The following is a 23,651-nucleotide window of genomic DNA, read 5'->3' as shown; positions in this document are numbered from 1 at the left end:
TTGATCTGAATAATTAGTTATGGGATTGCTTTTCTTTGTTGATTTTATACTGCTTCTGATGTTTAGCATGCACAGATCCTTGTTCTACAGCTTCACCAGATTGGCAGCTCCCTTGTGGGATGCCTCGTACTGCGTCTGGCAGTGTTGCTATCTGCAACCTCGGCTTTACGACAGGAATCATGTCTTCTGGGACAATGTTTGCATCTGCTGACTTTCAAGGCCTGAGATCAGTTGAATATCAGAGTTGGTAACCTTGTTTTAACCAGAGTCATACTTGAAAATAAAGCCAACGTGCCCAATGAATAAACAGTTTACTTGCACAAAATCAGTCTAGATTCTGCTGGATCAGCAGAACAGTGTTTCTTGATCACCACTGAATTGATTCTGAAAAAGCCCTCTCCACCCAGTTTTGAATGTTCATGCAAGACCTATTGAGCCAGTCAAATTTCAGTTAACACACTTACAGGGGAGAAACAGCCACACTGATATGATAGGACTGAGGTGAGAGAGAAAGCAAGTGAGAGGGAGAGAGAAAAACAGAGGAAGAAAAGTATATAATTCACTGCATACAAGAGGTATGAATGCAAATCTTTTGTTGACAGTGGCATAATAAAATTCGCAACTTCATTCATTTCAAGTTATTTTCTTGTCCATATTTCAGGTTAATATCATGACAATTTGACAAATTTAACAATGCTTTCACCTTTCAATAATTGACAGAAAATTGTGATTTACTTAATCGATAAATCACATTTAAAGTTGTTTTCTGTAAACTGGTAGAGTTCTTAAAATAGAAGTGCCATGATAATTTCTACCTGAAAACATTTTGGGTGACCAATGTGCTTCACTAGGTTTTCTCTCCTTCCATTCTTTTAGTGCTTCTTGGAAAGATTGCAAAGACTGTTCTTCATCAAAGGTGCCATTTAGTAATGAGTTACTGTTCAAATGGTCTGCTCTGATGCTTTGCTCACAAACCGTTGACTCACCATCTTCTTGCTCTATGTTAAGAACCTAAAGAATATGAGAAATTATAAAATATTAAATGTTTTAGTACTGAACTTATTCCAAACTGTCAAACTTATAGATATTTTTAATCGACCTGTTCAGAGCTGTTATGATTCTTCGCTCAGAAATTCCCACTGTAACACAGGAGCCTCCTAATATTTATGCAGCAGGCATGTAGTATTACATAAACATTTGCAATTTAGAAAAAACAAATGCAAACTTAGATGTTAAAGCTTTGTCAGCTTCAATTTCCTACTTTTAGCTTATGATGGTCTATCACTTGAGACTTGGAACATTTCATAATTACATGAAAATCCAAACAGGTAGGGTAGTTAAAATTTTTTGAATCAATTATATCAGAATCTGGATGATTTACATCAAATATGGGTTGAAGTCATTCAACAAGGTACCATAAGGTTACCATAAGATAAAACCTATGTTGGAGAGAGTATATTGGCATGGATTGAGAATGGCTATTGGTAGGAAGCAGCACATGGAAGTAATGGGTTCTTTTTCAGGTTGGCAACCTCTTCCACAGGGATCACAACTGTTTACAATATATGGGAATGACTTGGAGGAAGGAAGCAAATGTACTGTAACCAAATTTGCCAATGAACCAAAAATATGTAGAAAGACACGTTGAGAGGGATACAAACACTTTATGGGGAGAGGTTAAGTCAGCGGGAAAAGAAGTTGGTGAGAGGAGTATAATGTGGGAAAATGTGTAGTTCATTTTGGAAGGGAGAATAAAAGACAAGTTAGATGGAGAAAACTGGGTCTGGGTGAGTTACTCTTCGGTTAGGGAATCTAATCTAATCTAAAAATAGATGAATTATGCATCTCTTTAATGGGGATTATAATGGAGGTTTGTGTTTTATTAGTGATGCATAGTTTCAATAATAAAAATTATACATTAAATCAAACTTCACTCTGAGATCTGACTTGTCAAATATTACGATCAATTGGGATCATAACACCTTTGCAAGTTGCTGGAAGCTGTTTATTTGGAATTTATGATGATGTTACGAAGGGCAAACATGATATTATTTGTTAAATTTTAAGCAGTTATGGAAAGTGAAGTGATTGATGGCATCTACAATTTCCTAGAAGAGCTCAATGGCATAAAAGATTAAGACTACCAATATCTTCACAGCTATAAATTGTCCTGGAGTATGTCTGAAGCTCAGCTTGCAGATGGCAAAGCCCAAGTTGCCCCTTTAATAAAATGAAACCTTCATTAATAATGTCCAATATAGCTAAACAAAAAATGTTCAGACTGAAATTCATACCGAGACTTGATAAAAAGGTCTGCTTTCCAAAAAAAAATATAAATGGATCTACAACTTTTAAAAATCTGTCATGGGAATTCTTAGTATACTTTAATATTAAGATAATAATTGTACTATTTGACAGCAATAACAAAATAGCAGTCAGGCAAGAAGCTGAAGGTCTGACTTTGTGATTTGTACATTGCTGCACCACTTAATAGAGCATCAGAAAATGTACTCCTAATTTTGTCTCTCCAGTATTCTGACCTATCTAATTGTAACAAGTGAATCACCTGCAATGGAGAGTAATGTGTAGAAGTAATGTCACTGGGCTAGTAATGCAAAATCCGAAAGCCATAATGTTCACTGCGGCAAGTAGTGAAATTCCAATTCGATAATAAAAAAAGGAATTAAAAAACTAGCGTAATGACAATCATGAAACCATTGCTAATTATCATAAATACCCATCTAGTTCATTAATATCCTTTTGGGAAAGACATCTGTCATCCTTATCTGCTCTGGCCTGTACAATAATGTGATTGATTCTTAACTGTGCTCTGAAACGACCTATCAAATCATTCAGTTCAAGGGCAATAAGAGATGATCCCCACCATTAGAAGCAACCATGCCACTCCTCCTCCTGTCTGATGCTAATCTAAACTGTTGGCAATTCAAGTATTGCTATTATTATTTCATGGAATGAAGGCAATGCCCATTTCTAATAGCCCTTGAGAGGGGGGTGGTGAACTTTCATGAACTGTTGCAGTTATGTGGACTAGGTATAGTTGCCGTATTCTGAGGAAGGGAGTTCTAGAATTTTGACGCAGACAGTAAAGAAACAGGGATACAGACTGAAAAGCAAACTTGTTGTCATACTTGACTGTTGCAAGTTTTCAAAAACATGTTCAAATCATCATCATGACTGGCTATTTTCAAATCCATGACTTCATACCTGCCTCACATAATTTTTTGTTAGAACATTTATCCATCCTTTTATTACCTTTAGGCCTGATCATTCCAATATACTCCTGATCGACTTCCCACAATCTGTTTGCCATAATCGCAAGGTCATCCAAATATCTGCCTCACCTAACTTGCACATAGTTCTATTCAACCATTATCCTGCATTTTTTAATTTACACTAACTTCCAGTTACACAATACTTCAATGTCAAAAGAGAAATCCTTGTTTTCACATCAACCTTTAGCTTTCCAACACTGAACCATATTTATGCTCCTCTCATTCTGGTCACTCAAGAAATCACATTTTTAATTGCACTACACTGGTTGTTCCTAAAATACTTCTCCCTCACTTTCCTATTTTAAGATACTACTCCAACTGGGCACCCTATGATATTGAAAATATATAAGTAAATCTTATTGATATAGTATATTATATTAAATATTGTATTATTAATAATTACTAAGAAAACTATTTCTTTTAAAATCCCGTAAGTGCAGGGACTGAGTTTTACAACTTAATGTTGCACCCATCATACAGGTCAATCGTAGAGAGTACATGATGTGATTTATATTTTGAAATGATTCATCTAAATTTTAATCAAGTCATAAGAGTGTCAGGAACAATTCTGATTCATGTGCAATTTATTCTCCAAATGTGGGAAGACTCAAACAATTTATTGATAGTGAATTTGATTGAAGTCTTCAAAGTTTTTTATAATATGCAAAACATCATCAGATTTCTTTTGAAAATGTAACAAATTTTTCAACCTTTCAGGTGACTTGTAGGGAGAAGTTGTAAACTAATTCCTACTATTTTAAATTACCTATTTGCATCTATCAATACCTCATTATTGTCTAATCTCACCACATTTATACATAATTTGTTATTTTCATAGACAGTGTATAGAGACTAGACAGTGATAATTCCTGACATGAACGTGTGAGCAGATACCCAATGGGCCCAGCTTGTTGTCTGCTTTTCTAGGCCTCCACCTTGGGCAACATTCCCCAATATCTCAGAACACACTTCATGAGCAGCAACCACCTGCATCTTTCATTCAAAGATGTTGACTTCACACTCGCAACTACCTTCACCCCATCATCAGTCTACCCACTACTTAAAGATTGCATTTCTGAGCACACCAACACAAATTATTGGAATGCTTCTGCCATCCCAGAAGGGGGAGGAAAAGAAACAGTAAAACTTGTGAATGACAAATACTGGTCTGAACTATCTTGTATACTTCAAAATGAAGCTCCAGTTTGACCAGAACATTCATTTCTAAGTATTACTATATTTTTAAACTTTCTCCTCCCTTACAATGTGCACCTATTTCATTGTGGAAACAAGGTAAATCTCAGGGCTTTTAGCTTGCTGTCACCCATTTTGCACTTACATGGACACTCACTACATGTCTGCCTTGCCTGCCTTTGCACATTGTAGCCTCAGTGAGAATTTACAGGCTCAGAGTCCATCTTTCTTGCTTTGCCTTATAGCACACATACAAAGCCAGACTGCTCATGGTGATCAGCAGTGATCATTTAAGGGGCTGTTAAGATTTCGGCATAGTACCATGCCCTGTTAATGTCAAGCTTGTACTATGTGCCAGCTCCTTATGCAGGAAACATACTGCACAAGCGTAAATCAAACAGCCATGTCTAAAAGTTTTGGTGGACTAATTATCAGTTTGGCAGTCATGCCATACCCAAATTCCAGTCCAGGGCTTTGACATGATCAATCAGGTGCTTGAGGTGGTCAGGGTCATAGATCCTACATCATTACAGTCTGGGGATTAGACCAAGGTCAGACCTTCAGGTCCACTATAATCAGTCTGAGAATTCATAGAAAGACATTGAAATGTGCAGAGATCAGTCAGGGATTTGGTAGCTCACCAAATCAGGCTTGGTTTCCAATTCAGTCAGGGCACACACGTGGTCACTCCGGGAGATCTGTTTAGTTAATGTCCAGGGAGGTTATCAGGATCCATTGCAGCATCAGCCAGGTTGGGGAAGTCAACTGTTGAGTGTGGAGGCAGCATGTTGAGATGCAAAGGAAACAAAACAATACAAAGGTGGGAGATGATGGTGTGTAATCGAAGTACAGATTACTTGGGAAATTAAGGGTGTCATCTTACCAATCTGGCTTCAACTGAAGGACAATGCATCACAATAGTTGGCATAACTAACCTGTAGGCCCTAAGCTCTGGGGGTAATGTTGAGAGATTTAAAATAACTGAAGCTGAGAACTAATGGGATCAACCAATCATGCAAGGAGGAAAGGAACATTAAGATATTTTTGGCTGAGCATTTGACACATTTTGTAAACAGTTACTTATGATGGCTTCGATCCTCATCCAAATTGCAAATGTGCAATGGAAATACAAAATGGCTGCCACCATACACAGAGTGGATGGATTTTTTTCAGAATACATGGGATCCACTTGTGAAAAAATGAAAAGCCCTTGAGGGATAATTACATTAATCAGACAATTGCATAGTATGACTTGACATATCTGTAATCACAGTACCCAGCATGCAAAAGATATTCAACTATTTGAATACAAAACCTTTCCACAAGCAACCTTGATCACGCAACTCATCATAACCATCTCTGTGAAGCAGAACTAATCACAGGTGAACTTCAAGTGGTGTCACCTATGGGCTACAATTCATAAAGATACTTTTGCCCTCAGTATTTGACAAAATGCTTTTAAATTCAATGCTGCCTTTCTGGAGGGTTTGCAGAGGACACGTTTCAGAATCCTACCACACTTCCAATATAAAACTAATCTCAAAGTAAAAGGGCATGCAAGTATGCATCAAAATGAGGCCCTTCCTTCATAAAGTCTTGAATTCAAAAAACTTACTTCAACATGTTGTGGAGCGGCCATTTGAGATGAAGACTTCCTTAGTGAAAAATGTTTCTTCAGAAACTGCTTAGTATTCACAGGTGGGTCCAATTCAATTTGTTTTTTAAATTGGCTGACTAAATGCAATGAATTGCTTGATGCATGTTCCTCTGCCTGTCAATATTATAAAAATGAATGACATTATTGAATAAAAGAAATGTTTAAAAAGAGGCAGCTTAATAAGGGCTATGTTAGATCATCATTCCCTCCTGGGTTTTTAAGTCATTTGTTATTCAGTTATTCCTCATAAATATTCCAAACCTTCTCCAAAAAACATCTTCAAACATAATAGAACAAAATGACCTAAAACTAACAACACAATAGATCTTGTGACTGAAAATATCTACATGAAAGTTAATGTGACTCTGGCCAAAGATAACTTCAGGTAGTATAACATAAGCAGCTACACTGTACCCTGCAACATTTGCTTCATTCCACATGCTCATCACTTCTTCAGTTCTCTGCCACAAAGACAAGTCTAACCCACAATACCATTGCCTTTACCATGCATAGGGAAAGGAGGCAAGTACCAAAGCTATCCCAGCAGAAATGGTGATCAAATACCATGCTGTTTGCACAAATCAGATCCACTTCAGCCATCCAGCTAGCTGTGCCAACTAGCTCCTGTGGCAATATATAGTTTTACATATTGTAGCCTGCAGTTATGGATACCGATATTAAACAATCCAGTTTCTTTACATAACATGGGTGATCAGAGACTCGCCCATACTTACTCCCTGTCGCTGGGTATTTTAGACAGAATTGATGCTCAACCAAAATATGGCTATGTTATGGACATACCTTCCATGGCAGGCAAGTCCTGCAATTGGAACTACTTGCTCAGAGATAGACACTATCCACTGTGCCACAAGACTTCCTCCATGTACACCAGAGAAAACAGCATTAAAATAAAATATTTGGACTTTCTTTATCAAGAAAAGTCAATAACGGAATGAAAATTTAAGTTCATTATGAATAGATAGTCACCAGACAAGATTCATTTGGTTATAAAATATAGTAATCTTAGGGAAATTGATGTAACAATATTTCGATAGAGGAAAAACTACTAACAGGAGAATTAAGCAAAATTTCCAAAATAATGAGGGTTCTGTACAGAGTTGATAGGAAGAAGGTGATCCACTCTTAAAAGATTAACAATGAGAAGCACAGATTTAAAATAGTTTATAAAAGGCAAATGCAAGAAAATCTGACAGGCTCTGGAATATGCTACTTGAAGTGTGGTGGAGGCAGGTTCAATTCAGGCATTCAAGAGGGTATCGGATGTTTAATTGAATTAAAAAATGTACAGGGTTAGAGAGAAAAGAGAGGAAAAATGCACCAAGTCACAATGCTCAGACAGCCAAGCTAAACATGATGGATGAAATAGCCTTCTTCTGCATCGTTACAACTCTGATTCTGTGAATTATTTTGTTAATATGCCCATATAACACTGAAGTACAGAGTATACAAAATGAAACAGGACATAAAATACCAGTGATGTTCTTCTCCACATGAGCTACCTATGCATATTCCAAACTCAAGAGGAGCACTTATGCATGCTGCTCCATTTCTTTCCCTTTCTAAATGAAAAAACAGAAAGATACAATTACTCAATTTATTTTTCTTATTTCCCTGGTGAGTATGAACAGAATTTGTTTGAGTTACAAAGTTGTTGAATCAATATAGAAATCAGGTGGCCATGGGCATCTTTTGCACCATTAATTTGGGACTATACTTGAATGCTGATAGCATGCTCAGGGTCTTTTTGGAGCATTCTTTCAAAAAAAAATTACAATGTTGAATTTAGGGCTAGATATATATGTTGTGCCTAGTAGTAAAAATTAATGGTCTTTGGCAGCAATATTGGATTTTCAATTGAATTAATGGACTGAATTTTCACCTAGGTATAAGAGTATATTTTAATGCATGAATGGCCATACTTACTTTTTATGGAGTAAATCCATTTTTTCTTCACATTCCTGTCTCTGCATCAATTTCCCTTTGGCATTTCGTGGATGAGGATTACATAGGCAGGTGCATGTTTTGAATCCTATCAACAAGATCAGCTTTCCCACCTTAAATGGGCAACAAAAATTTCTGCCTGCACATGATTTCGTCTGGTGGTACTGGGTATTGGGAACCTATTAAAAGCACCTCAGGTCTGAGAATATGTGAAGGAAATGAAAAGACATAATTCTGGACCATGCAAAAAAGTTAGCATTTTCCAACTTTGAAATGTTACTGTTAAATGATGCATTGCAATATAGATCTGCATTAATACAGCTATTCATTATTGGGAAACATCCTATAAAAGTTAATTGACCCTTAAATTAGCCAGCCTTTTACAATTGTTCATTTTGGTAAAAGTGCTTTTCCAGTGTGGAAATGGATGATGCAGTGGAAAATGTTACAAAATGCCCTGTCAGACCTTTTTGCTGTGATTTCAAAACTTTGGTAAAACAAATATCTGTTTTTGACATAACCTGCTTCCTTACATTGATTAACAAAAACTATGATTTGAAAGTGAAATTGGTACCTGCAGTTTCTTAAAGTCCAAAATACCAGTATTTGTTTACTCAGTTATGGTAATTCTGAACGCTTTTCTAATTTCATGTACTAGACGACTCTTGTGACGGAGTGATAGTGTCCCCATCCCATGGTCAGGAGGCCCAAGTTCAAGAAACACCTGCTCCAGACACTTGTAATATCATCTCTGAGTAGTTTGATGAGGAAATACATCAGGTTTCATGTTTAATGGGTTTCAGAAAAAGGAGTATTCAATTAATTTGGAAAGAATAACAAGGTATTGCAAAATGTTTTCACATGACAGAACGCATTTCTTTTCACAAAAACTATAATGTGAAAAATTTCCTGAGATAGTGAACAGTTTACTTTATCCTCTCAAGCAATGTATTTTTTCTCATTAATATTGCATGGAATCAGAGGAAAATACATATGTCATCCTCCATCAACATGAGGATACATGGGGAGCATAGAGGTGGCAAGGGAGGCATAGCCTAAGGAAAGGGTGCCAAGTGACGTTTAGGATTCTTTTAAATGCAGGTAAGAGCTTAGATATTTTGTTGAAAAACTGAAGCAATCCTTCTAACTGACCTACGTCTGTTCCTACACAGCTCCGGCCTGGTTCATAAACTGCACTATGAACCTGACCCTGGTGTGTAAAGACAAAAGTGCCATGTCAGAAATGCATTGAGTGTACAGTTTGAGAACAATGGAAATGTATGGTGGTGTGTTTTCCAGAACCCAAATGAAAATTAGTTGAACAGTTTTATTTGTAATCAACACATAAGTAAAAAAAACTGAGTGAAATACAGAACAGGAGAAAACTTCAGAGAAGATTTAAGATTGAGGTTTCTCTGATGTTCACCAATGCCCCGATAAGAGGTGTGTTTGCATGAAAAATAAAATATTAATTAAGTTATGTAACCACAAATTATACAATGCATGCTATGTTTATAAGTCGCTGATACAAGATTTGAATCTGTATATGTATAATAATTACTACATTTTAGTTACAACAAATGCAGAAAATACCATTATTAGCAGCCATCTGCTTACATAAGCTTTCTTGATTTGAAAATACATGATGCTTTTGCTTTTGCATGATGGAAGCAAGTAGCAACTTATTCACTAACATTTTATGCATGAAAACCATAGAGTCAGAGATGTACAGCATGGAAACAGGTCCATCGGTCCAATTCATCCATGCCATCTCTCTAAAACCTTCCTCTTCACATATCCCTCCAGATGCCTTTTAAATGTTGTAATTATATCGACATCCACCATTTCCTGTGGCAACTTATTCCACACATGCACCACCCTCCGTGTGAAAATGTTGCCCCTCAGGTATCTTTTAAAACTTTCCCCTCTCAACTTAAACCTATGCCCTCTAGTTCTGGACTACCCCACCCAAGGGAAAATACCTTGTGTATTTAGCCTATCCATGCCCCTCTTGATTTTTCAAACCTCTATAAGGTCAGCCTCTGACACTCCAGGGAAAATAACCACAGCCTTTCAGCCTTCCCGTATAGTTCAAATCCTCCAACCCTTGCAACATCTTTTGTAAAATCTTTTTTGAACCTTTTTAAGTTTCACAACATCATTCCAAACCAGGGAGCCCAGTATTGCACACCGTATTCCCAAAGTGGCCTAACCAATGCCTTGTAAGCTGCAACCTGACCTCCCAACTCCTGTACTCATTGCTGTGACCAATAAAGGAAAGACTACCAAACGCCTTCTTCACTATCCTATCTACCTGCGACTTTACTTTCAAGGAACTATGAGCCTGTACTCCAAGGTCTCTTTGTTTAATAAAACTCCCCAAGACCTTACCATTAATGTACAGGTCCTGCCTTGACTTGCCTTTCTAAAATGCAACACCTCACATTTATCGTTATTAAACTCCATCTGCCACTCCTTGGCCCACTGACCCATCTGATCAAGATCCCTTTGTAAACTTCTTCGCAGTCCACTACACCTCCAATTTTGGTGTCATCTGCAAATTTACTAACCGTATCTCCTATGTTCACATCCAAATTATTTATATAAATGACAAAAAACAGTGGACCCAGCACCAATCCTTGTGGCACACCACTCCACAGACCTCCAATCTGAAAAACACCCCTCCATCATCACCCACTGTCTCCACTGTTAAAAAGAAACTTCATGCATTTTGTCATAGACAACAAAATATGCCCACATTTTATGCTGGTACAGATGTTTTCTATTAATGACAGAAATGAGTCATAAGTAGTATGAACAGCAGTGGTTTAAGAGAAAAAAAAGCACTGAATTTCCCCTAAAATGATCATCTAACTAATCTCTCCAGGTGTCAGCTGATTAGAGCACGACATGCAGTCTGAGACCACCTATACAAGAATAAAACCTGCTTAAGTATCTTCTAAATCATTACTAGATTAAAATCAATTTTAAATTAAATCACTCTAACAACTGTAAATCCACGAACAGTACTTTAAGTATTTGGAAATGTCACACCTAATTATGCTTCCCAATTAGCCAAATGTGGTCCTGAAGTTCCCTAAATATTGTTTGAACAGCATTTCATTTCCAAAATGAATATTGGTATGTGTGTTGTAACATTTTTGATGTGACACTCTTTTGACAAAAGTACGTGAAACTTATCATATTTGGGAGTACTGATCCTTCTTAAAGAAGTAAAGTTTGTTGGACTGTTAAATAGCTTATATCATACACTTCAATTTCATTAAACTTCAAAAAGGTTGGCCTTTTCCTATATTTCATCAGTTCTACCTCAAAGTCACCCTTCGGACCCAACCACAAAACAGAACTACAACACAATCCAAGGCATTAATAGCCCTCATGTCTACCAGCTCTATAAAAAAGTGTTTCTCTCCCCTCCTTCAAGTCACACATCAGCATATTGCCATCCACTGCGCCCTTCTTAGCATGAGAATAAAAGTCAAATGTCCCTCGAAGGTCCTTCTGTGTTCACACAACACAGTTTGCCATAAAAATTTGAGTAATAACATATGACCAACAAAGAAAAGACATAAAGAGAAACAAGATTTAAGGGAAGAAATTACAGAAACACACAAAAGAACAGCAATGCATACAACAACTTATATTTGTATAGCACCTTCACCATAGTGAAATGCCCCAATGTACAACAGAGGTGCAAAATTTATCATGAGCATATTATATCAAATTCTCAAAATATTACTCAAAGCAATATGCTTTAAGGAGTGTTTTCAGGAGGGAACTAAGTTAACTGAGGTGGCAAGTGTAAGAAGGCAGCTTCAGAGATTGAGTCCTCAGTAACCAAAGAGGCAGTCAACAATGGTAGAGCAATTAAAATTAAGATTGCTCAAGTGGCTGGAATTAGAGGGAGAGATCCATCTCAGAAGGTTGTGAGGTTGCAGGAACTTACTAATGAAAGATGCGAAAGACTGTTGAGGATTTGAAAACAAGGATGAGAAGTTTAAAGTCAAGACATTGCTTGACCTGGACCAATGTAAGTCAATGAGCCAACATGATAGGGAAAATACTTACTTGGAAGCAAGAAACAGGCAACCGAGTTTGAGATGACTCAAGGTTTACAGAGGGCAGAATCGGAGAATCATGCCTGGAGTGCTTTGGAATAGTTGAATTCAGAATTGCATTGCAACTTGCACCGAGTGGCACAGAGATGAAGGTATAAATGAGGAGCTAAAACAGGGTAATCTTATTGAGGTGGGAATAGATGGTCTAAGCAATGACACAAACATGAGGGTGGAAGCTCATTTTGAGATCAAACATGACACTAATGCAGCAAACAGATTGGCTTAATCTCAATGTTTCCAGGTAATCAGTAGCTAGTTAACCACAATGAGTGTTACAAAGAAAATTTCTATCTTCCTAAATTCTTTAATCAAAGCTTTCTGAATTGAATAGTTACAAAATAAAATTGGAGGGAGTGAATATTTAGAAATGTGAATTCAGTCTGACTTTGCTCAGAGCAAAAATATTGATGGTTGATTCATTTACTGACAATTATTATATCTCCAGCAAAGTGGGACAGATTTTTCTCTTGACAAAGGCAGAATGCAAGGAAAAAGGTGCAGCAGAGAAAAGCCATAGTTGCATAAAAAGAGTGCTGGGGACAGCCTGAGGGCCAGGTAGTATCTGTCAATAAAATGCTAATCAGTTAACACGTCAGGTATAAATCCATCTGAAGTTGCTTTGTTTTATTTAGGATTCTCAGCAGTTGCAGCATTATGCCTTATTTCTAAACTGCCTCAAAAACAGCTCCAAAAAACTAAGACAAATCTAAAGCTAACTTTACTGCTGCCTTTATAGAGGCAGGAGAGCAAGCTGAGAGAAAATATTGACATTTCTTAATATCTTCTGTAATGCATTTCAACATGTGAAATTTTAAAGAAAAACAGATTTGATATATAAATTATGCTTTACTTGTAATGCTATAAACTCAATTCCTTTGCTAATATGCTGGCATCTCTGGCATCAGTCTGAAATTAAGCCGGTCTGTTTGCAATCTTAGTGTCATACTTGATCCTAAGATGTGCTGCCAACCGCACTATTTCCACCTTCGAAAGATTACCTGATTTTGACCCTATCACAGCCCCTCATATGTGTCTTCACACACACTCCAGGCTCGTCTTCACACCTTTGCATCCATAAATCCCGAAGTCATCCAAAACCCAGTTGTCAATCAGATCAATATATTTAATATATATGTTCCACTTTTTCAACATTGCATTTACACTTACAAACTTAATGGAATTCTTTGCAGTGGTAACAAGAAGGATGATAAAGGGGAAGAAGCAGTGCACGTAATATAATTTGAATTTTCAGAAGGCATTTGATAAGGTACATTTTAGACCACTTAAGAGTCCATGCTACTGCAGGCACTATATTAGCATGGATACAGGATTAGGAGAAAGTGAGGACTGCAGATGCTGGAGATCAGAGCTGAAAATGTGTTGCTGTAAAAGCGCAGCAGGTCAGGCAACATCCAAGGAGCAGGAGAATCGACGTCTCAGGCATGAGCCCTTCTTCAGGAAGAAGGGCTCATGCCCGAAATGTCGATTCTCCTGCTCCTTGGATGCTGCCTGACCTGCTGCGCTTTTCCAGCAACACATTTTCAGCCTGGATACAGGATTAGCTAATTAATAGAATAAAGCAAGTTGGGATGAAGGGATATTTTTACCTACTAGTACAGAGATCAGTGCAGGAATCATGACTATTTACAATATAAGTTAATAACCTAGAAGAGGAAGGTGAATGCATTATGGCCAGGTTTGTAATGACACAAAAATAGGTCGGAAGGCAAATGGTGAAGATGATACAGAGTCTGCAGAGGTATATAGGGACATAAAGCATATAGGTTAAGCAAATGGGCAAAAACACTTGGCAGATGGAATATAATGTGTGGAAATGTGAGGTTATGCGTTTTGGCAAGATAAATAGTGGAGCTGAATATTATCGAAATGGAGAAAGATATGGAACAGAGGGATTTTGGAATCTTCATCTATGAATCACAAAAACACTAGGGAAGGTACATTGAATTTGGCCTTCATTTCAAAGGGAATGCAATATAAAAAAGGTAGGTTTTGCTAAAACTAGGCAACATACTAATCAGACCACAGCTGAAATACTATGAACAGTTGTGGGCTCCTTATCCAAGGAAAGATATATTGGCATTGGAGTCAAGTTCAAAGGCTTACAGCAAGTATGGAGGGTCTGTCTCAAGAGGAAGGGTTGAGTAGATTGGGCACGTATTCATTAGAATATAGAAGAATGAGAGGTGAATTTAAAGAAACACATGATTTCTTTGTAAAAATTTGTTTTTCCTTGTGGGACAGTCTAGGACCAGAGGGCATAATCTCAGAGTAATGGGTTGCACACTTAAGACAGAGTTGAAGAGAAATTGCTGTTCTCAGAGGGTACTGAACCTATGGAATTCTTTACCGCAGAGGGTTGTTGAAACAGGATTACTAAGTATACTCAAGGCTGAGATAGCCAGATTTTTAATCAGTCAGGGAATAAAAAGTTATGGGGAAGAAACAGGAAAGTGGAGTCTATGATTATCAGGTCAGCCATGAAAGGCAGAACAGACTTGATGGGCTGAATGGCCTTCTTCAGTTCCTACATCTTATGGTGTTATGATTTTACTTAGTCTCAGAGATACACTGCATGCCCTCATCCAATCAGCCTCTTAACAACAGTTAAACTAAAGACCATACTTGACCTTGACTCACTAAGGCTAATTTTAACTTTCAGTAGTAGCATTAAACTATTGATATTAGATATGCTATCCATCACATACCTGTCTGATTTCCTGTTCTATTGACTGCAATGTAAAGTTCAACTAATTCATCAGGCCTTTCAAAAGAAATGATTGATTCTGTTAAAAGAGCTTTATAAGAATCATTATTTCTTTTTTTAAAATGTTTAAGTCCAGCCAACGTGTGTTGGTATGTCTCTGAATTAAAGTAGAAACTTTAATATAACCTCAAAGATAAGCTTCACCAGAAGTTTGACTGCTGGCATTTCATTTGTTTATAGCCAACACAAAATTGTTGAATGATAATCCCAGTTTGTGAATTCCCTTTGGAAGGTAGAATGTCAAAAACAGTACCTTTAAAAAACATTATCAACTTCAGAATGGCTAGCTATATCTTAAAATCAGGTAAAATTTACAATGGAAAAGAATTTAAGACTGTTTTAAAGACTCTAAGCTACAATGCTATGAAAATGTAATAAAAGAGTTTGGTGGTACCTGAAAGGGAGAAAATCTGTGAAGCTTCAGTGCCCCCTTTTGATGGAATTTAGCAAAGCAGCTAGAACAGTAATCCTCTCCACACTCCACACAAACCTTTAAAAAGTGAAAAAAACATTTTAAAAGTTGAGGCTAGCTGAAGTGCCGAATGATTAAAAATTACATCTCTCTCTCTGAGAATACATGTACAATTGTCTCTTGAGGTCAGATGTAGTCAAGAATCAAAATAGGAACTGAACTGCTTTAGGCTTGTTTTACAAAATCAAGTTCTAGTAGACAACCTTAAATCACTAAGAGCACACATCAGGAATTATGACAATGCTCAACATGTTTTATCTATTACAAAAAATGGATAGAAATTGTGGGAAACGGCTATGATTTCATGATATACACTTGCAGTAGGCAAGGGTCCATCCTGTCAGCATTTTCATTAAATCAACCCTTAGTACACATTTATTTTTGAAAACAACAGAGAGAAAAAATAAATATAAAAGCACTATAAGAATATTAACATTCCCAAGCATTCATTAGAATTCTATAAAGAATATTAGTACTCTTACTGAAGTATTAGAATATTTGTAAAATCTAACAAGTGAGGAAACAATTGTTAAAAGACGTTTATAACAATCACTATTTTTAAAAATGTTCAAAACAATACGTGAACCATAATAAATTAAACAATACTAATTAATTCATCCATCCATAAATACATCACATCTACAGTCAGGCAGATATCAAAATTCCGAAACAACATAATAGATGAGTTGCACTAAAATTTCTCCCCACCTCTCTGCCACTTCTCCCCACCACCTCCCTCCAATTCTCCCCATGAGTTACAGCAACATTCCCCAAGAACACTATTAACATGCGCTGAAGCATAAAATTGAGTGTAAAACAAATGGAATTATAACCCAAGGAATGTTGCAAATTTACTTGCTATTCCTTTTTTTTGAAAGGTCAGCTTCATGTAATCAAACCATATAATTTACATTCTTCAACCACAAGCCATTAGCTACATAACAAAGAGGATTTTAAATCTTTACATAATTTAGAGTGCAATGTAAATTCTGTTCTGTAAATTGAGAAGACCTGTATTTTCAACTATATTGCTATCAATTGTATGCTGAAATTCAGAATTGTGCAATCATTTTATTTTTGTTTGGGGCAAAAGATCCAAAGACTCTCTAACTTCAGAGAAAAAAAATCCTTAACACCATGTAAACAGATGACACATTGTTTTTAAAGCATATCCCTTGATTTTAGAACTTTGGCAAGAAGAAACATGCTTTCAATGTCTATCAGGTCTCTTCAAGGCCTTGTGGGTTTCAATAACGTCACCCTGCATTCTTCTAAACTGCAATGGATACTGGCCTAATCGATCTTACCCAGATAACCTGCCCTTCTCCCTTACATCCATCCCAGCTATCAGTCAAGTGACCCTTCTCTGTACAGCTTCTAAAACCCTTATATTCTTTCTTAAATAAGGAGACCAAATCTGTTTTTGGTATTCCAAATGTAATCTCACCAAAACCCCATACAACTCCAGCAAGAATTCCTTACCCTATGTTCAATTGCCATTGTTTTAATTCACCAAATTTCACTTTCGTTCTTAAAACCTTATTATACCTGCAACCTAAATTTTTGTGATTTCTATACTAGTGCATTCAGATCCCTTTGTATCTCAGATTATTGCAATCTCTATTTAAATAATATAATTTTCTATTCTTCCTGCCAAAGTGGAGTAGTTCACATTTCCTATATTATACTCCATCTGCCAAATTTTTTAACACTCATGTAATCCATCTACGTAACTTTACAAACTTTTCAATCTGTGAGTCATTAACATTTTTAGCAACCACATATTCGGCCCCGTCATCCAAGTCATTGAGATAAACTGTCAATCACAGACACAACACTTCATTCATTAGATGTTGCAACCTGATAATTACTCATTACTACACATTCTTCATTTCCTAGCTTATCCCTAATTTCCCAGGTCATTCAGCCAGTTGTCATCATGCTCTCATAATTGCCTTGAATTCAAGTTTAAAATCCTAGTCTTAAATCTACTCTTATTTCTCTCAATTGATGTGAAACTCAATCATAGTATGATCATTGCCACGTCTGGTTACATTCACAATAAAGTTGTTAATTAATCCTGTCTCATTGCATTCTACCAAATCTAGTGGCCTGCTCTCTTAAACATTTCTTAAACCTCCACAAACTCATCCTCCAGGCTACCTTGTCAATCTGATTTATCTAATCTATTTGAAAATTAAAATTGATTTTGATTATTCTTCTACCTTTCTCACAAGCACCCATTATCTCTTACTGAATATCACATCCTACAGCCTGCAGGGGGCCTATAAACAGCTCCCACACGTGACTCTTAATAGACGAGTTCTCTTTTCTACCCATGCCGATTCTACACTAAGACCATTTTTCATTCTTGAAGCAATATTATCCTTAATTAACTGAAGTACCTGCCTATTTTCTGCCAACTACTTGTCCTTCCAAAATATCATGTACCAATGAATATTCAGTCATTTGTCACTGTGGAGCCACGGGTCTGTAATGGCAATCATAGCATCGATACTCATTTTAATTTGGGTTGTTGATTCATCAGTTTTGTCACAAATGCTAATATGCAGACATGGAACCTTTAGTTGTGTTTTTTTTTGTTATTTTTGTAACCTCTAACATTATCTGGTGACGTAGTTTTATATTTGTTCATCCTGTCCTTTCTGCCACACACAAGGGTGTAATATCCCTTAATGCTACTTTACTCTCTTCTATATTTAATTTTTCAAATCTTCCTTAACTTGATCACCAAACCCCATTATTGAATTTAAAGTCATCTCTACAACTCAAGTTCTATGATTCATCACAACATTAGTTCAGTATGGTTTAGTAGAAGGCCATCTTAATGGTATAGCTTCCACAGTATTAGTGTCAGTACCCCACAAATCATAATTTCTCTCACAGCAATATGGACCCACACATTTAGCTGTTTTAACATTTTTTACATTTACCCTCTACCAATTTGCTCATAATTCAGGTTGTAACCAGAAATTACCATATTTGGCATTCTGTTTTTTAAAACTGCTTGTATTAGCACCACCATATCTTTCCTCACTCTACTTATATGGACCACAACATGGATCCTACCCTCTCACTGCGGACACTACATCAATCCACAGCAGATATTTCAAATCCTGGCACAGGCAACATAGTCAACTAGATAGTTCTCTGAAGTCAAGAAGGACAGAGTACATCTCCTGATAAACTGGCTCTTAATACCACTAAATTCCAACAAACTCACCACACCCCAAGCTGGCTTCTTCTACATGATGCTATGGTTAACTTGCTCATTTATCACAAAACCATCAGTTTCGTCCATACAGTCGGCAAAAATTTGAACCGTTGGACAATTACAAAGGCTAAGGCTCCTCCATTACAATTTCTGGGTCTTCACACCCATCTTACTTTCACTCAGGTTCGTGTGTCCCTGGCAAAATCAGAAGAACTGAACTTAAGTAGTTTGACTGCCATCTGGGAGAAAGCATCCAGGTAACTCTCCTCTTCCTGATTTGTTCGATGTCTGCAGTTTGGCCTCCACCTCAATGACTCTGATGTCAAGCTCCTTATGCTGTAGACAGTGCAGATGTGCTTTGCCTGGATCACACTAGCATCCAGAAGATTCCACATCCTGAATTTGCAATCCATCCTGCCAATTTATGTTCTAACAATTTTCTTTTCTTAACTAATTTATAACATGCACTAGCACAACAATCAATACTATTAACATTTACCAGTCATAAAGCCTTCCAGTTACAAAGGTTTTACAAGATGTTGAAAGACAAAAAAGCAAACTGTTCAGCAACCCATCACTAATCTGCTTGTCTGTGATGTGACATTTATTTTTTTGTTTAAATTTGCTCATTTCACTAGACTAAATGATTTGTATATGGGACAGGATATGATGGGGTAGGGTGGGGTGAGAAGGGATAGAACAGGATAGGATAGCATAGCCTCACCCTACACTTTATAAACTTGTTAGTTCCTCCTTTCATAGCTGTATGCACATTTAAGGCAATCTAGAATGTACCACTCATGGAAACCATATCATACAGCATTGTATCATGGCAATATAAATACACCAACATTATTTTAATCAGTATCTATTGAACTTTTGAACTTAACAAATCATACAGTTAAGTTCAATTTCAATGGAGGTAATCTAATCTAATCTAATGGCACCATGTATGCTCAATTAGATGTTGTCGCCATGGGATCCCAACTGGGCCCAGTTCAAGCTAACAGGACATTATTGAAATGGGCCACAACACACTGCAGCACCCAGGAACTACAAGCAGCAGAAGAAAAATACCTATACAGCATATTCAAGAAGAACGAGTACCCAATAAACACAGTCCACTGATTCTTAAACAACAAACCCAAACAAGTAGACACAACACGCTCAGAAACTCTAGCCACACGACCGTACATCAAAGACATCTTGGAGGTGACTACCAGACTATTCTGACCCATTAGCCCACAAACCTACCAACATACTGAAACAGCCACAAAAGGACCAACAACCAACAAAACGAATGTCATTTACATTCAGACAGACAGGTTGACAACTAGCCTCCATGATGCACAGAGACTGACTATCCACCAAAAACCATGACTCATTATCACTTACATACAGTCGAAGAAGGACACCACTTCGACTGGGACAGCACAACCATCCTAGGACAGGCTAAACAGAGACTTACACAGGAATTCCTTGAATTCCTTGAAGTCTGGCATTCAAATCGGAATTCCATCAATAAACACACTGACTTGGACCCCATTTGAGAAAAAGAACCAGAAATGATATCACCCACCTTAAGAGACCAAGACATATAAATAGAAAGTGGGACAGAACACCAGCACTTCACCAGAGGCTCATTGATGATGTTACCTAGCATGATGAAACGTCTGAAAATAAACGTACCAGCTCAGCAAGAAAACTTCCAACCTTAAAGAAAGCTTGGTAGTTAACTGTCAGTCATTATGCAATTTGTTCATTCGCCATGACAGTGCCTCTATCAAAATTCCATTTCCAACCAATTAGCACTCTCCTCTCATACAGTATAATGCTGTTTTCTCTGTAGTGGTATTTCTTGCCAAAGTCTTGATAGTGCAAGACAAAAAAAACTGTGTCAAAACATACCATTTTTCAGCATTACAATAATCTAATTGAAACATATAACCTTTGGAGGACTTCACAGGACAGATGCTTAAATGATGTTTCTCCTGGTGAATGAATCTAGAACTAGCGGATACAATCTCAAAAATAAGTGATCTGCTATACGAATTAAAGATGAGGAGAAACCTCTTGGGAATTGTTCTCTACTGCAGACAGCTATGAAGGCTGGATAACTGAACATTTTCAAGGTTGAGTTAAAAGATTTTTGATCTACAAGAGAGTCAAGGGTTATTGGTGCTCAGGTAGGTAAATGGAGTTTCAGCCACAACCAAATCAAGTACTATTTTATTGAATAACAAAACAAGTTCAAGAATCTGAATGGGTGATTACTGGTCCTATTTCTTATGATTTTATGATAAACTAGTTACATTAGAATGTTAGAACAAAAAAATGACTGGCTTGGTTAACTCTTTGGTATCATTAAGAAGGATAATACTATTGCCAGCTCCGCATAAAAAACATTATGCTAGGGTCTCTGTGTTCTCAAATAGTTTGCCAGGATTCAATTTGGTCAATTTCACAGACAATTTCTGGTACACATATCTTATTAGTTAGACATCTCATAAATCAGTTCATAATTTATTTTTTATTTAATTTCCTGATAATCTTATTAGGACTATAAACTAGTTAGAATGAATTTATTTTTGTCACATACATTGCTTAAAACTATATTTGAAATATTATGTTACCACTCGATGATATTAATCACGTGTAATATACGGAGACAAACTACCAGAGACAATAATTACATTTCTAAAGTAAAATTGTTAAAAGTGCGTGATTTAGTTTGCTTAGATTTCAGACTTATTTTGATCAATAAGCTTTATAAGCTCAATCAATCATCCTTTATAAACATCAAAATTCGCACATGCATTTTATCTGCTCTTCTCATCATTAAAATGAAGCATCACAACCAGGTCATCAGTTTTCACATTTCCACTGACTTAGCTATTATTTCGAACAAAGCGAAATACAGATTTTATTTGACAATATATCGCTTGTCTTACATACCAGCACAGGACTTCTGATCTCACACTGTCCACATAATTTCCCCTTAACTTTTAGATTTTCAGTTTCACTAACTGCTGCATCGATGATTGCACGTTTCCGAGGCTCTGTAATAAGCAGAATGAGAAAGCAATTCATATGCTAATAACCTGCATTAACACAAATCAAATCAATATAATATCTGTACCTTCAGGATGATCCTTCAATATTCTGATTTTTGTCTTTCCAGAAGTTATCTGTGACAGAATAAACATAAATTTCAAAGGATTGCTTTGCAGAAGAGCAGTAAAAGTGATTATGTGTATGCACAACCATTTACACACAACTACTGCATCTGGTTATATCAATATTTTTTTAAAGTGTAACCATCAAACCTGGAAGAAAAAGTTAGCAATGACAAAATTCTAATTGCAAGCTGTTTAAACAAATAAATGGAAATCTCTCAAAGATCTTCTCAAATCTGCTCAGAATCCCTTACATAAAATTAGCAGACCTACTCTTTGAGTAGATTGATGCAAACCTTTGAGTTACAATGCTCCCATTAATCTCCAGTCACTAATTTTGCAGCAGTTTTTCATTCCCCAGCCTCATCCAATTGTAGCCATGACATTCAATGCTCATGTTATTCCAACAACCAGTTATTCTGCTTCCAGTAGATATCTAAACATCCTGGGCAAGTCCACATGTGTCCATGCAATAAGACTGCCACATGATCCTCACACACTTCTTCCATTTATGTCTGGCCTCCAGTGATCCAGAAACTGGATATTTTGGGCAATCAGAATGGAAGTGGGATAAGGTGAGGGGTGCAGAGATGGATGGAAGAAGCAATGTATTCGAGCTGAAAGTGGTGCAGCATATGAGTGATAATAATGATGGTGAAATAACTGACACAACTATAAAATACAGTTCAATTGCTTTACCACCCAGTGCCAACAACTATCATCGAGGTGCAGCTACATTTCTATCATGGGAATAAATAAAGCAGATTTGGGCAGAATTGGATTGGACAAAAAAGTGAGCTAGCATTAAGATAGAAACATTCGGTTAAAAGGGCTCCTTGATTTCCATAGTTATTCCCAATAAGGCTATCTCTATAACAGTTATTACAATTCCTCAGTTGAATTTCTCAAACATTGCATCAAATGTTACAAAACCAAATGCAGCAATTAATGCATATAAAAAACTGTCTGTCAAAGGATGATATCTCTTTTAATTTGATGTCTTTCCTTACCTTCTGATTAAAATTTTCTTTATTTCTCAGCACTACCTGCGCATGATTAACAAGACTCCCCATCTGTCCAGACTTCCAATGATATGGTCCCGATCGCCTAAAATACCCAAAATGAAGGTCAAAATTGCAGCACTCCCATTAAAAATTATAATGATTCAATACCAGTAACTATTTTATCTTGCATATTATCAGGTGATGATTGAACAGCTGGCAGGGTGGGTGGGAGGGGGGGGGGTGGTGGGATTGGAGATAGTGAAGTTAGCCGGATGCTTGCTTTACATGCAAACTGCATAGGTTAAATTACTGCACCAGTAAAAGTTACTATGAAGGACTCCACTTCCCTGAGACATGGTGAGCCTCAGGTTAAACCGCCATCAGTTGTCAGTCTCTAATGAGAGAGACAGCACTATGGTCTGGTGAAATTAGATTAGATTCCCATGTTCTTCTCTTATGTGAATTTTAAGATTAGATTCCCTACATTGTGGGAACAGGTCCTTTGGCCCAACAAGTCTACACCAACTCTCCGAAGAGCAACCCGCCCAGACCCATTCACCTACATTTACCCCTTCACCTAACACTACGGACAATTTAACGTGGCCAATTCACCTAATCTCTGCACATTTCTGGACTGTGGGAGGAAACCGGAGCACCCGAAGGAAACCCGCAGATACGGGAAGAATGTGCAAACTCCACACAGGAGTTGCCTGAGGTGGGAATTGAACTCGGAT

General features: G+C 37.0%; 1 protein-coding gene across 1 annotated transcript in view; it reads right to left on the bottom strand.

Moving 5' to 3' along the window:
- Window positions 1–941: 941 nt before the first annotated feature.
- Window positions 942–23,651, bottom strand: part of zbbx (zinc finger, B-box domain containing) — a 35,038-nt gene continuing 12,328 nt past the window's right edge. Inside the window, exons 3-8 of the mRNA XM_060833922.1 lie at window positions 22,924–23,020; window positions 21,877–21,925; window positions 21,693–21,796; window positions 15,425–15,520; window positions 6,103–6,258; window positions 942–998 (exon numbers count right to left, since the gene is read on the bottom strand). Of these exons, the coding sequence (XP_060689905.1) occupies window positions 942–998; window positions 6,103–6,258; window positions 15,425–15,520; window positions 21,693–21,796; window positions 21,877–21,925; window positions 22,924–23,020 (559 nt within the window). The remainder of the gene's footprint in view (window positions 999–6,102; window positions 6,259–15,424; window positions 15,521–21,692; window positions 21,797–21,876; window positions 21,926–22,923; window positions 23,021–23,651) is intronic.

The sequence above is a fragment of the Hemiscyllium ocellatum genome, chromosome 13, assembly GCF_020745735.1.
Source record: "Hemiscyllium ocellatum isolate sHemOce1 chromosome 13, sHemOce1.pat.X.cur, whole genome shotgun sequence".
Classification (NCBI taxonomy): Eukaryota; Metazoa; Chordata; class Chondrichthyes; order Orectolobiformes; family Hemiscylliidae; genus Hemiscyllium; species Hemiscyllium ocellatum.
The sequence above is the reverse complement of the archived record's forward strand: the minus strand, read 5'-3'. Positions and strand labels throughout refer to the sequence as shown.